A 13,548-nucleotide genomic window follows, 5' to 3' on the forward strand; every position below is an offset into this window, starting at 1 on the left:
GTGCGCCTTTGGCGTCCAGTCATGCCGGCCACATGACCACGGAGACGTCCTCGGACAAGCGCTGGCTCTTCGGCTTTGAAACGGAGATGAGCACCAGCCCCTAAAGTCGGAAACGACTAGCACGCGTGTGCGGGGGAACCTTTACCTTTACCTTTATGTTGACATTATGGATTTTGTAGAGCCAATTTCCAAAGTAACTCACTGAATGTTGGCCTTCTAAAACAAAATCCCCTGCTATGCCCACGCAAAATAGAAATAGTAGTATTTGTGGCAGTCATATCGCTAAGGCAACAAATGGGCAGTGTTTCTCATTTGAATGAGTAGTATCAGTGCAGTGTTAGGCATACCGTCGATATTAAGGCAAAGTCTTGACAAATTACAAAAGACTTGCTACTGCTCCCGGTGTCTAATTTAAGAAGAATTTGTGTTTTTTATGCTTGCCATTTTTCTTCATGTCCCTTGCACCCTTCCTCCTGGTAGTAGTACTTTCTCATATTTTGCACTTAATAATTCAGGAGAGTTCTGAGTAAATTCTTCCATTTGTAAACATAGAGCTGCTATAACATCGTACTGCTGTGACACTATCAGCTGAATCTAATCAGTTGTAAGGCCGGAAGTCCTGTATCTCTTCAAATACATTCAAGTTCATATCTGTACGGTCTTGCTTACAAAAATGTGTGAAATTTTTTTTCTCAGTAATGATTTCAGCATTGGGAGAAGAATCTGCCAATTATTAACTTTGAGGTTGAAATTAGTCTCATTCGTGAGCACTAATCCAATGGATTTTTTTTTTCTCATGGTAAGCAGACACACCTATGGTAACACAAGCCAAGCATGAACACAAAAACCTAATCTATCACATGTTTCCCATATAATAATAAGAATATATATTCCTGCCAACTGTATCATACATGTCGGTGAATTCCATTGTTTTGCTTGTCAGAAATAGTTTTTTCCCCTTTTATCTGTATTCAACTGCTGCATTGATTGGTATTGGATATCTCATGAATGTTTACATTATGAGGGAGGCAAAAAGTGTCTTTATTCATTTCTCCATAATCATGCACAACTGATATTGAGACAGTCATATCTCTTTTACTTGCCCTTTCCTTAAGCCTAAAAGAAACCCATTACCATAATCTTCTTTCAAAAGCTCTTACTTTTGAGGATTTTATCCACTTCTGCTTCTTTTTGGGGTGAGGAGATCAGAAGATCAAAACAATATTTCATCATGTCTGCTAGTTTTTATACTTCGCTCCTAAGGATTCTCATAATGGGACTTTCCTTTTTTAGAGCAACCAGGCCTTGGGTTATTGAACTCATTGAGCTATTCACCATAATCCCAAATCACTTTCCTGTCAAGTACCATCACCTCAGACCATGTGAGCATGTACATAAGATTAAGTTGCTTTGCTGCATTGTGCAGCATCTTACCCTCCAATTTGAGCACCTCATTCCCCCAATTTGGAAAGATACTTTTCAAGCTCTTTGGTTCCCCCTTTTATTGTTTCATTTCAAACAACAAATTTGGCGCTGGCCTAACAGCAACATAAATTGTATCAAAGTTCAAAGATATTACTGGAATAACAGTTAAGGCATTCAATTATAAAAAATTGTAAAAAAACAAAAAAGATACATTGGGAATATGGTTGATTCTGATTTTCTACAGTTCATTTGAGGTATACTCTTTTTTTGTTCCAAATTTAGGCTCTTGGTTGCACATGCTAAGCATCTGTATTGTGAACCTCGGAGTAGCAATTTATTGCGTAGACTTGGGTAATAAATTCTGTACATTCAGGCATTTACAAATCCTGAATACCATACAGGTATTTTTGCTAATTCTTTGTTGTTTTTCTTCTTTGCTTGTACTTAGGACTTTTCAGAACTGGAAAAGAGGGATCCCCAGGAGTTAGTTGGTAAGTATTGTAAAAAATATTATTTTTCCTCACCTTGTTTTTCTTGAACAGTTAATGCTATTTTGAATTTTCATGCAATTCTGTCCTCACTATAAAACCAGACGAGGCCAATGGATAGAGGTGAAAGAAGAAAGGCATTATAGTCTGGGCTTAACTTTTGCAAGATGGCCGTGTATAGTAAAAGAACAGTACTTAATGGACTCCTTTCTCTTCCCTGTGACCTTTTTTCTGTCTACTCAATGTTTCTTCTTATTTGCTTGAGTCTGCTCAAGTGCATGCTTATTCATACCTCTTCACAACCAGTTACTTTCCTCCTTTGTGTAAGAATTATAACTCTGGCAGCTATCATTCTCATTTTTCTTATGCAATTGTTTCTTTTTCATGCTTGTCCTTTCCCATTCATTCCAAATATTCCTCCTTTCCCTCAAATGGCTATAGAGGGCAATGGTTATCCTGCCCATCTACATCATAAACTATAGCAGGGATCTTTTTTTTTTTTTGGCCCAACTACAGAAGAACATGCAGTCATTTCCACCCACTTTGTTTGTTTTCTCTTTAATTATTAAATGAATCCATTTTATATCCTTGAGTGACACTGAGGATATTGCCGGGAAAAGTTGCTTGTGTTTTTTTTTAATCCCATTTATATGCCACCCTTCTCCGAAGACTCAGGGCGGCTTACAATTTAAAGCACAAATCAATGTGCTTAGCAAAAAAATAATCCAAATCTCTTCAGTGGTTTCCTGGTCCCACAGATTTCTTTCTATAAATGAATTTATGCTTCTTCTTGACGCAGGAATCAAAGACCCAAACAGTTATCCATAATTTAGGGGAAATAATGGGTACAATACTGAAATTTTATTTTAGTGCTTGCAAAAATGCCCCAGTGTTATTAAGGTGGTATACAAGAATTGGGAAAGGAACGTTATCAAGAATTAATATTAAAATTTGTTGATTTCATTGTGTATCCCCGAATGAGTTAGTTAACTGTATTTCCGTTGCAAAATGTATGATTGATTGGCACATTGATGCTCGCGATATGTCTGTTTTGCTGCCGCCAGAAAGTAAGAAAACCTGCTCTGCTTTGCATGAGATTAAGACAATCCTGGACTGAAGAGAATGCCAGTTTAAAGTTCATTACTTCCCTGTTGTTTCCGGAAAGATTTTTCTGCACATTGAACACTTAGGTGCAGTACTTCAGCCAGGCATAAGTAGATAGACAATTCCATTTTGCAAATGAGTGGCTGACCCCCGTTTTTTTTAGCACCTACTTATTACTTTTTAATATTACTTATTAAAAACTTAGATATAAGCATAATTTTGCAATGTAGCTAAAGCAGGAAACCATTTCAACACGCGAGAGATGCAGAATACTCTTGTATTTTCCTTTTACAAGCTTGAGCATGTTTCCTTCAAAAATTAAATGTTTAGGCTTCTGTTCTACCTCTGCCTTCTTATGATTTCACTACAGTCAGGCTTTGCAGGGGTTTTTTTTTATGCAGATACCCATACTGCTCAAGGCAGCTTACATGATGATTCCTACTTATTTTACACCTTACATAGCAATCCTGTAAGGTAGATTGCTCTGAGGGAAGATGGGCATTCCAAAACTATCCACTGAAGTCTGTGGCTAACCCAGAGACTTCAGTCTATATCATACCAATCCATTCCAACCCCACTTAATGAACACTATAATGAACTAGTTTCCCCCCCCCCCTTAATTACTCTTCCAACCATATACATATATACATACAAACACACATACACCTACACTTTAATGTACATATATGAACTTAACTGCTGGCTTAAATGCCATCTTCCAGGCACCAGAGTCATTGAGAAATGACAATGATGGAGATTAGAGCCCAACACATTAGACTGTAGCATGGTCAATGGCTCGGTGAAAATATGAAAAAGAAAAAAGGGATTTCAGAACTGCCACATAAATTGGTGGGAGGGGGAGGGGAGGGCAGAAAGAGATAGGAGTGGGGCATAGCATTAATGAATCAGTTTTCATAAGATGAACACAAAACAGTTGAAAATGATTGATGGCCCTGGAATAAAGAGAAGAATTAAGCTTTAGCAAGTTGCCGGAGGGGAACAATAGTCGATAGAGTGTTAATTGAACAGGCATTTGATTTTGAGCAATGAATGTGTGATTTGACTTGGGAGTGATCTTGGAGAAATAACTTTGAAATCATTTATCCAAAGTTAATTTGCAGAGGGCTAATTGGCTTGCTTTGTCTTGGACATGGGCAGTTCCTACTCCATGAAGCAAAAGGCAAATTTCAATCTTGTTGCGTGCCTTCTGTAAAGTGAGAGTTACCTTTCTATAATATATTGATGCAATGATTTACAGAATCTTTTTAGGAATCGTATTATGATTGACTTTACCTAGATTGCCTTGTCCTAGTTTGCAGCCATTTTATGCTAGCATGTTTAGCAATTCATAAAATGGTTGGGAAGTTTTGATATAGAAGTGAAAACACACCCTGTTCTTCTTTTGCTTTGTAGAGATAAGATGCAGGCAATACAATCACACTTTAGAGCACAGACCTGGATAATGGTGAAGCCTTTTCTACAACTCAGGTTGCAGAATTTCTGGTAGTCTGCTATAAAGGATGACATGCAAAAATAATCGACCTTACTTTGCTTTAGGAAATTATTAAAAATGGAACTATTCTTAATGTTGCTATGTATATTATTGCATATCTATTGATTGTTTCTATTTTTTTTTATTGAATGGTTTTAATTTTCGTACGATTGCTTACTTGGTTGGATGCGTAATTGTATTGTTGATGTTTTGTTACTGCTACAATTGTAACCTGCTGACAATCCTTTGATTGAAATAAATAACGAGTGGGTTGCTAGACAGAAAGGCTTTCTCTGAGGAAACCATCCATTTCAAATGGTTGCTGTAAAACTTATTCATTGTACTCATCCATCTGTTAGAGGAAAAGCTTGAAAACTAATGAAAAACTCAAGTTTTCGGAAAATATTGTAAACGCATAATGTAATTTCCCCGTGAGGCACAAGGAAAGATCTGTAGTTGATTTGAGGAGAAACTGCATCCTGTTGATATGTGGCAGAAGTATAGGTAGCAGCCATTCATTTAGCGTCTGTTCAAAGTTTCTGTGGCACTGAAAAAAATGTCTGAAGGCCAGTTTTCACACGTATGACCATTGCAGCATCTCCATGGGCAGATGATCAAAATTTGAAAGCTTTACAACCGTGTTATTAATTTAACAACTACAGTGATTCACTTAACATCTGTGGCAATAATTAAGTCATAAAATGGGTCAAAGCCTAATAACTGCCTCTCTCAGAAACGGAAATTTTGGATTTGGTTGTGGTCGTAAGTTCAGGGCTACCTGTCCCAATAAGGCAATGAAGGCTCTTGGTTTGGAGAAATACAAATGATACAGCTCTGTAGAGTTCTTTTAAGAGCAGGGGAGGTTTTGAGTCTTTGAATCAGTCTTGATTCCTGGCGACTGCCTTGGCAAGTTGCTGAAGTTTTCTTAGCAAGGTTTTGGAAGTGTTTTACCATGGCCTGCTTCTTAAGGCTGAGAGAAAGAGAGTGACTGGTCAAAGTCACTCAGCTGGTCTTGGGCTTAGACAAGGCTAAAACTCAAGGTCTCCCAGCTTCTAGCCTGGTGCTTAGCCCCTAGAAAAGATTCTCTGATGTTAGGTGGTTTTCTGCCAATAAAGCACATCTATGCATTACGTGGGTTAAAAAAAACCCCTGAACGAAGCAGATTTCTTTTACGGCTGATGTTGAACTATTTCTTGATACATTTCTAATTCCAGTCAAGTCCCAGCTTATTAAAGTGGCTTGCATTGCCTTAGTCAAACCTTTTGTCAAAACCATAGCTGCAAGGTATGGATAATTATTTCTTTTACAAAAGTGCAGGTTGTGCTCATAGTGGTGAGTCATATCTAGAGTCAACATCCTGGATTCCCAATGCAGTATTCTTTAGTCTGGAAAGCAGCAAGGGGACACACCCTGGCAGGAGTTGCAGCCCAGTGTCACTGATTGGGCTTAAAACAAAAGTAAAATTCCATCTTTGCCAAAATCACATAAGGAAGAATGCATAAATGTCTACCCTTGTATCCTGGCATTGTGCTCCTTTTCAAAGGAAAGATACTGGAGTGAAAATACCAGATGTAATTACCCTTTGTTTTCTTCTTTCTGTATACTGTACTAATCTCAAGCTTAAGTATCCAGTTGATTTAAATACCCATACAGAGGCTTTCCCTACCCCACTAATTGCTTTTCTCTCTTTGATTGTCTTTCGCTTAAAGGATTAGTACAATATGTTAGCTATTGTGCTAATCTGATACAGAAAAATTTGACATCAAGTCTCCCATTGGGCCATGGAGCACCTAGAGTGGCTTTAGGCAGCCATTAGAAAATTAGCATAGAACACACCATAATTGAGAATTATTATCTTCTGTGTATTTGCTATTTGATTAAGTCGCTCTCCAAGCAGCATGCTGTTTCTATGTTATTTGTCTGAGCATGTCTTCTTCATATATATTTTTTTATTGTAAAATGGTAGTAAGGAGAAGTTTTAGATAAATCCAAAACTTTTTGTTTACAGGTGGCACACAGGAAATATACACTTAAGTTCTCCATTCTCCATTGATTTCAGTTTAGGCTAAGTAATATATTCAGGATTTTGCCCTTATGCAATTCAAAAAACAAAACAAAACCCACCCTCATCTTGTCCCAGGTGTTAGGACTCTTGTCTAATCTGCAAGATCAATAAATATCTTTCGTGTTTTGCTTTTTGCCTCCCCTGCCCCTACCGAAGTGCAGTTCTTAATTAAAAACAAATCACCCAGCCCTCGCAGCAGTAGCTGCAATCTGAAGCAAGTCTGTAGCTTGTTGTCGGGAGGTTCTCAAACCAGTGTGCGTTTCTCTGGAGATGTTGGCAAGGTTTCTTTTCTCATAAAAACGCATTCTCTGGAAATGTCAAAGAACATTTCTTTGTCACTTGTGACTGCTGGAGAATTCAGCCCTGCCTACCATCCTAGAAGAAAAGCTCCAATTACAGTGTCTTCAACAAATTTCCAAAGCTTGTCAGTAGAACAAAAATTCAGAAGAATGTATTACCTATATATCACAACAGAGGCCTGGCTGAGAGTCACTCTTGTTTCACAGACGGCAGATAAAGGTAATAAAGATGCAGTCTACCAGAGGAGGTTCAAAGATTAGTATTAAAATGGTCAAAACTAATGAAAAGAGGTTTTGTTCTTTTCCATGAACTGCCCCACCCTATTATGTTCTTCATAGTAACAATTGAAAATTCAGCAGAAACATTTGTTCACAAATGAATTTTTCAGACCAGAGGCAGAGCCTCATGCCGAGGGGAGAACTGGAGTGCAGTACCCAATGTTGCCTTGGAATAATACACTTAGAAAAGCAGCCATTTTTCTGTTCCTGTAAGATGTTCTGTGTCTCCAGTCCTCTCCTTTGCCAATAGCCTGCTTAATATTTATCAGATTATGCCTTTTGCAATGTGTTTTAAATGAAGAACATCAACAAGCATCTTGTAGCATGTTGAGGCTCTCAAATTTTAGTCCAATAATCACACCCTTGATTAACAAATGACCTAGGGGAAAAATACAAATAGTTTGCCTATATGTGGGGGGGAAAACCTTCTAAATTGAAGATCTCTCATATTGAAGGTTTTGTTTGTTTGTTTGTTTGTTTGTTTGTTTATTTATTTATTTATTTATTTATTTATTTATTTATTTATTTATTTATTTATTTATTTAACAAATTTAATGAATTGGATGACTGCGGGCAGCTTACAAAATTAAAGGTGGTGAAATGGAAATTTTGGCTATATAACAACACCAGTAGTCCTGATCCCTGAAAATATTCAGTTAGCGTGAACTGCAGCTTCTATCAACTCTAGCCAAAGTGGCCAGTAGGAAGTGGTTGGAGATTGTGAAAATTATAGTTCAGAATATACAAAGAGAAGTGTATTGTATGCATGCTTGTTTATCAGTTAACTTGCTTCTCAGATTTTAGGAGGCACTTACTTGTTTGGATTATCTACTGTTAATAATCACAATGCAACTTTTACAAATAAGCTTAATTTGCTAAAACTTCTCATTCTGATGGCTTCTTTCTTCCTAGCTTCCTTCTCCGAGCGGGTAAGGAACATGTCACCTGATGAGATCAAAATCCCCCAAGAACCACAAGGCAGATGTTCCAACCACTTACAGGTAAGGTTGTCCTTGATTTTTTTCTTCTTCTTTGTAATCACTAAGATCTTCTGTATTTAATCACCATCTTAATCTGAGATTCTGCAAAAAATATCTGTTTCAGGAGTCTTGGATGAAGGTCTAACCAAGCACATTTTCTTTCATATTCACTCCTATTATAATAGCTTTATAATTGTAAAGAGATCCTGTCTAACAGGATTATTATTAAGCCAAATGATGCTGTTAGTTGTCACTTGACGCTCACATATTCATCCTGTTTATTTTTTAACACAAGGGGGCTGAAATCACTAACAATATCTAAAACAACAACTTATTGGTATGGGATTCTGAAGAACACTCTTTGAAGTGGGAGGAATGCTTGTGTTTGCGTATCATGGTATCTGATTCTTTTCCTTTCAAGAGAAGCTGTTGTACCTGAACTCTTAAGAGACCTTTCACACATATTAAGGAGTTTTTTGTGTTTTCAGATGTGCCCAGCTCTAGATCTATATTTTTTACAGCCTAAGCACTCATTTCCTTAGTTTCAACCAAAATTCTTGGTTAAAGTGTGACCATGCATAATTATAGCTACTCTCTTTAATTTTTTTTTAAAGTACAACCATCTATCTGTACAAGAACAGTCTAGTTCACACAAAATAGATTGTGAATATTATATTGTTGCAGTGTGATTAAAGCAGGGTTGAGGAATCTGACCCTTCAGACATTATTGAACACAAACCCAAAGTAGCACTAGCTAATACAGCCAATTATGAGAGGATGCTAGGAGCTCTAGTTCAGCAACAGCTTGAGAGCCATTGACCCTGTCTTCCAAGAATATCTGGGCCTTAATTCAAAACATCTGGCAAGTACTAAGTTCTGTATCCCTCATCTCAAGTCTCAGTTTACCTTCTCTTTCAATGCTATATGCTTGACTATTATCATAGCTTTGCTTCTCTTATATTTGACCTTTAGGATAAAATACAGAAGCTATTTGAAAGGAAAATCAAGGAAGGCATGGACATGAATCTGATTATTCAAAGGAAAAAAGAGTTCCGAAACCCCAGGTAAGAAGTAGTCTGGGAGCACATTTCTAGGTCACCGAGCTCAAAACTTGAGTGAATGTCAAATGTTCATACAAGGGCTTTTCTGCGATTGTAATATTGACACTTGTAAACTCCAACTCTCACATTGATATGCAACAGTGCAGACCCGGAGTCCAGAAATATATACTGTACTACCTACCACTCAGGGAATATCTGTGGACTCTTCATGAGTTGGGATTGGACTGAAGAGAAGATAGTTTTTGTTTCTGGAACCGGCTAAAGATGACAAGAATTGCCTCTCTGTGTAAAATACATTCTTTAAGCTTGATGAAAATAGGCAAACTGGTTGATGCTTGGGTTCTCCCGCCCTCCCCACCAAAAATATCCTCTATAATAGGCATGTGCAAACTGGGAGTAGGTTGACAGCTAGTTAATGGAGCCTCACAAGATCATAATAAAAATATTTTTTTTAAAGGAGACTTATTTATATGTGGCCCAAGACAATTCCTCTTCACGCAGTGTGGCCCAGGAAAGCCAAAAGATTGGACACGCCCGCTCTACGGAGATTTTAAGCAAGCCATGTGAACATTTTGTATTCTGACATACCATTTCCTGCAAAGGATTGATGGCTCATTCTTAATCATTCCCCCTCCCAAGTTCAGTTAAATGGTTCGCTGTGGGTTTTGTAGGCAGGAGATTTGGAACATTTCATTGGTAGAAGTGGAAGGGCAATAGTAGGTAACATTGTGTAGTAGTGGGAATTTTCAGCCTTGATCCCCCCCCTTCCCTTTGTCCCACTGATCTCTGAGAAATAAATTTGGACATTCTTTCTAGAGTTTTATGAAAGCTTCCCGAAAATAATATAACTAATATAATCCAGTATCAATTTTGAGCCTAAATATGTCTAACACACACACGCTGGTTTACTCCAAGCCAGAAACTATTCAGTGACTTGAAACTGGACATGAAGTAATGGAAGTAATATGTTGCAATGCTTTGTTTCAGCATCTATGAGAAGCTGATCCAGTTTTGTGCAATTGATGAACTTGGCACTAATTATCCAAAGGTAAGTAGATTTAAAAGACTGGATTGATCACAGGTTTTTGTAGATCTTCTGTTGGTTATAAAAATACATTCTTTACCACCTAGCCTGGAGGCTTATATTCTTTTCTGACTAGGAGCAGCTTCTTATTTTGTGGCTTGACGAAAAAAAAAGCGAGTATTGCCAAATTGGAGCAATTATAGGATATGTGTCTGATATATTGTATCACACAAAACAGGTACCATCTTCACTATTCTGCCATTATTATGAATTACTTTTCTTATGGCAAGGACAAAAAAAATAAAGATCAAGCTTTAGAACCATTGCTTCCCAGAATTTGTGGTCCATTGTAATTCCCACTGTCATGGCACAATTCAATACATTCACTGTTTTGAGTTATATACAAAAAAGGCAAGATAAAAAAGCACTATCTTTTATGACAGAATGATTCTAGTTTTTATCTCTTTAATATGTCTATAAATGGTTTATGATAATCTACGTTTAACTAGGATGTGAAGTCAAGGGGTTCCTTTTCTTTTAAGTATTGCGTAATATAAAATCGCCATATGTAAGAGGGCTTTTTTCTGTCTTTTATTTTAGGATATGTTTGATCCTCATGGCTGGTCTGAAGATTCATATTATGAGGCACTAGGTATTGAAGATTTTTCTTTTGTACTTTTTCTAGGTTTCTAAGTCCTAGCCAAATGGGGAGAATATGTGGTTAAAATAATGCATTTGTCTTTATATGTGCGCTCTCTCTCTCTCTCTCTCTCTCTCTCTCTCTCTCTCTCTCTCTCTCTCTCTCTCTCTCTCTCTCTCTCTCTCTCTCTCTCTCTTAAAGCGCTCAAAGCATTAGTTATGGCTTTTATATCCCCTTTAACTGAATTAGAGGAAACTTGCAATATTCTGCAATCTGGGGAATAAATGTTTTTATTAGATAGGGTTCGATGCTGAAAGTATTGTTTGAGATATTACTTCTTTGACCCACTTATTTGAATCTGTTGCATGTGTTTACTGTTGTTGTGGCTCTCTTTTCAGCAAAAGCTCAGAAAATAGAAATGGACAAACTAGAAAAGGCCAAGAAAGAGCGAACAAAGGTATCAGTTACATTTTGGAATGTAAAAAAATTAAAAGTGTCGCATTCCCAGTTTGCACTTTGATTGCAGTTAATTAAATTAAGCAAATTAGACACTCTTTTCTTGAACAGCCATGACAGATATTTTAAGTATTCCAAAAGCATAGATAAGGATGAGAAGTAATAATGTTTCTATTCCCAATAACACAACACTTTAATTTATGTGTGTGCACAGGTGGTCCTCAACTTACAACAGTTCATTTAGTGACCATTTGAAGTTACAACGGCACTAAAAAGTGACTGATGTGTTTTTCACACTTACAGCATCCCCATGCTTATGTGATCAAAATTCAGAAGTTTGGCAACTGACTCATATTTATGATGGTTGCAGTGTCCCAGGGTCACATGATTCCCTTTTGTGACCTTCTGACGAGCAAAGTCAATGGGGAAACCAGATTCATTTATAACCGTGTTACTAACTTAACTACGGCAAGAAAAGTTGCAAAACCCATTTAACAAATGTCTCACTTAACAACAGATATTTGGGGCTCAATTGTGCTGTAAGTAGAAGACTGTGTTTGTGTGTATCTATCTTGAAAAAACAGTGGTGTTAAGGAATTGTTTACCTCAGAACCAACCTGATCTCCTTCCTGTAGAACCTAGTAGTAAACAGGCCTTAACTAGTAAAGGCCTGGATTTAGTGTATATTATCCAAATAGTTAATAAGATATAAGTAAGGGTTTCTCAGTAGCACATTGGGGCTTTTGTTTCTGTCACAGCCATTCAAATTGTTCCTTGCATTGTAGTATAATTGCATAATTCTACAATTTGCCTCCTTCCTGCAATGATCTTGCAGTTCTTGAAGTATGATGAGATTGTTGGGATTTTTCCCAGCTACTGAGTTGCCATTGTTAATGCAAATTGTTAAGGTTATGCATGTAGAGACATGCATTCTAGAAGTTCTAATTTCCTTATGTTTTTACTGTTAAATAGTATGAAGTTCTAATTAATTGTTTTAAACTCCTTTATTCTAATTAAGAGAGGTAGTACTTGAATAAGATGGAAAATGGAGGAGACCCCCTCTTGTCTGCTATTCATGAAGAAAAATCATTATTATTTCTTGATAAATAGCTGACTGCTCATTCACTGAATCTCTGTGATCCTGTCAGAATTAAGAACACAGGAGCACAGATGTCTTTTTAACCATTTGTTTTGGCATGTTCTTAATTCCTTTGGATAAAAATCAGAAGCACAGAGTATAATGGCCCTTCGTTTTTTTCTTCTCTAGATTGAATTTGTAACAGGCACTAAGAAAGGGACAACAAATGCTCCCTCTACAACCACCACAACAGCTAGCACTGCGGGTGGAGGTAAGTGACAAGCCTGGGTTTGAATTTTTGTTTTTCCTTATTTGATGAAGGCCTGCTTTCTCATTTGTCCACCACTCCTTCAACATTGTGCATCTTGACCACTGGTCAACCAAGTGATGCTGTTATGTTCATTGTCTGGAGGCTGTTTAGTCTACATCAGGGGTATCAAACTCAATTTCATTGAGGGCCGCATCAGCATTGTGGTTGCCCTCAGGGGGCTGGGTGGGTATGGCCAGGGTGGGCGTGGCCTACTGGGTGGGCGTGGCTAGAGTGCGTATGGCCTACTGGGTGGGCGTGGCCAGCTCTACATCGTTCGCATCAAGGGTGCCTATGGGGGCCTGGGCAGGAGTGGGACAGATCTGAGGGTCTCTGGCGGAAGGAGGGTCTCTGGGCCAGGGCCAAGGCAGTGGGGGCCGTTCCCTCACTGTTTCCAGGATGGCTTCGCGGGCCGCATGAAACCACTTCGCAGGCCGGATCTGGCCCCCGGGTCTTGTGTTTGACATGTCTGGTCTACATAGTCTTGTTCAAGACTGGCATACAATGTGGGAGTCTTCCTGGATTTCACAGCCTCTGCCCAATTACCTCATGACAACTGTGGACCAGAGGGTCTTCTACAGGTTCATGGCCTTCACAGATTCATCTGCTGTGCTACAAGTTCTACCCTTTCCTGGACTCCAAGTTCCTTCTCGTGATCACTCAGGCCTGGCCGTCTGAGAGATCGCCTCTGTCCTATTATTTTTGCCTGCCTCATAAGATCTGACACAGCGGATGTGCTTTGTGTCCTAGCTGTTAAGCACTGTCATCCGAGGGGTTCCAGAAGGTGCATCTTTTCTGTTGTGCCTGCCTCCTGGAACCCCAGGGATTGGGTTGCTCTGACCCTGCAAGC

The 13,548-nt window shown here is 38.3% G+C and overlaps 1 protein-coding gene across 1 annotated transcript in view; it reads left to right on the forward strand.

Moving 5' to 3' along the window:
- Window positions 1-13,548, forward strand: part of SAP30BP (SAP30 binding protein) — a 41,658-nt gene that overhangs the window by 26,396 nt on the left and 1,714 nt on the right. Inside the window, exons 4-10 of the mRNA XM_081320686.1 lie at window positions 1,874-1,916; window positions 8,065-8,153; window positions 9,105-9,196; window positions 10,181-10,241; window positions 10,818-10,869; window positions 11,256-11,314; window positions 12,581-12,662. Of these exons, the coding sequence (XP_081176812.1) occupies window positions 1,874-1,916; window positions 8,065-8,153; window positions 9,105-9,196; window positions 10,181-10,241; window positions 10,818-10,869; window positions 11,256-11,314; window positions 12,581-12,662 (478 nt within the window). The remainder of the gene's footprint in view (window positions 1-1,873; window positions 1,917-8,064; window positions 8,154-9,104; window positions 9,197-10,180; window positions 10,242-10,817; window positions 10,870-11,255; window positions 11,315-12,580; window positions 12,663-13,548) is intronic.

This window comes from Vipera berus, assembly GCF_964194415.1.
Source record: "Vipera berus genome assembly, chromosome: 2".
Taxonomy (NCBI): Eukaryota; Metazoa; Chordata; class Lepidosauria; order Squamata; family Viperidae; genus Vipera; species Vipera berus.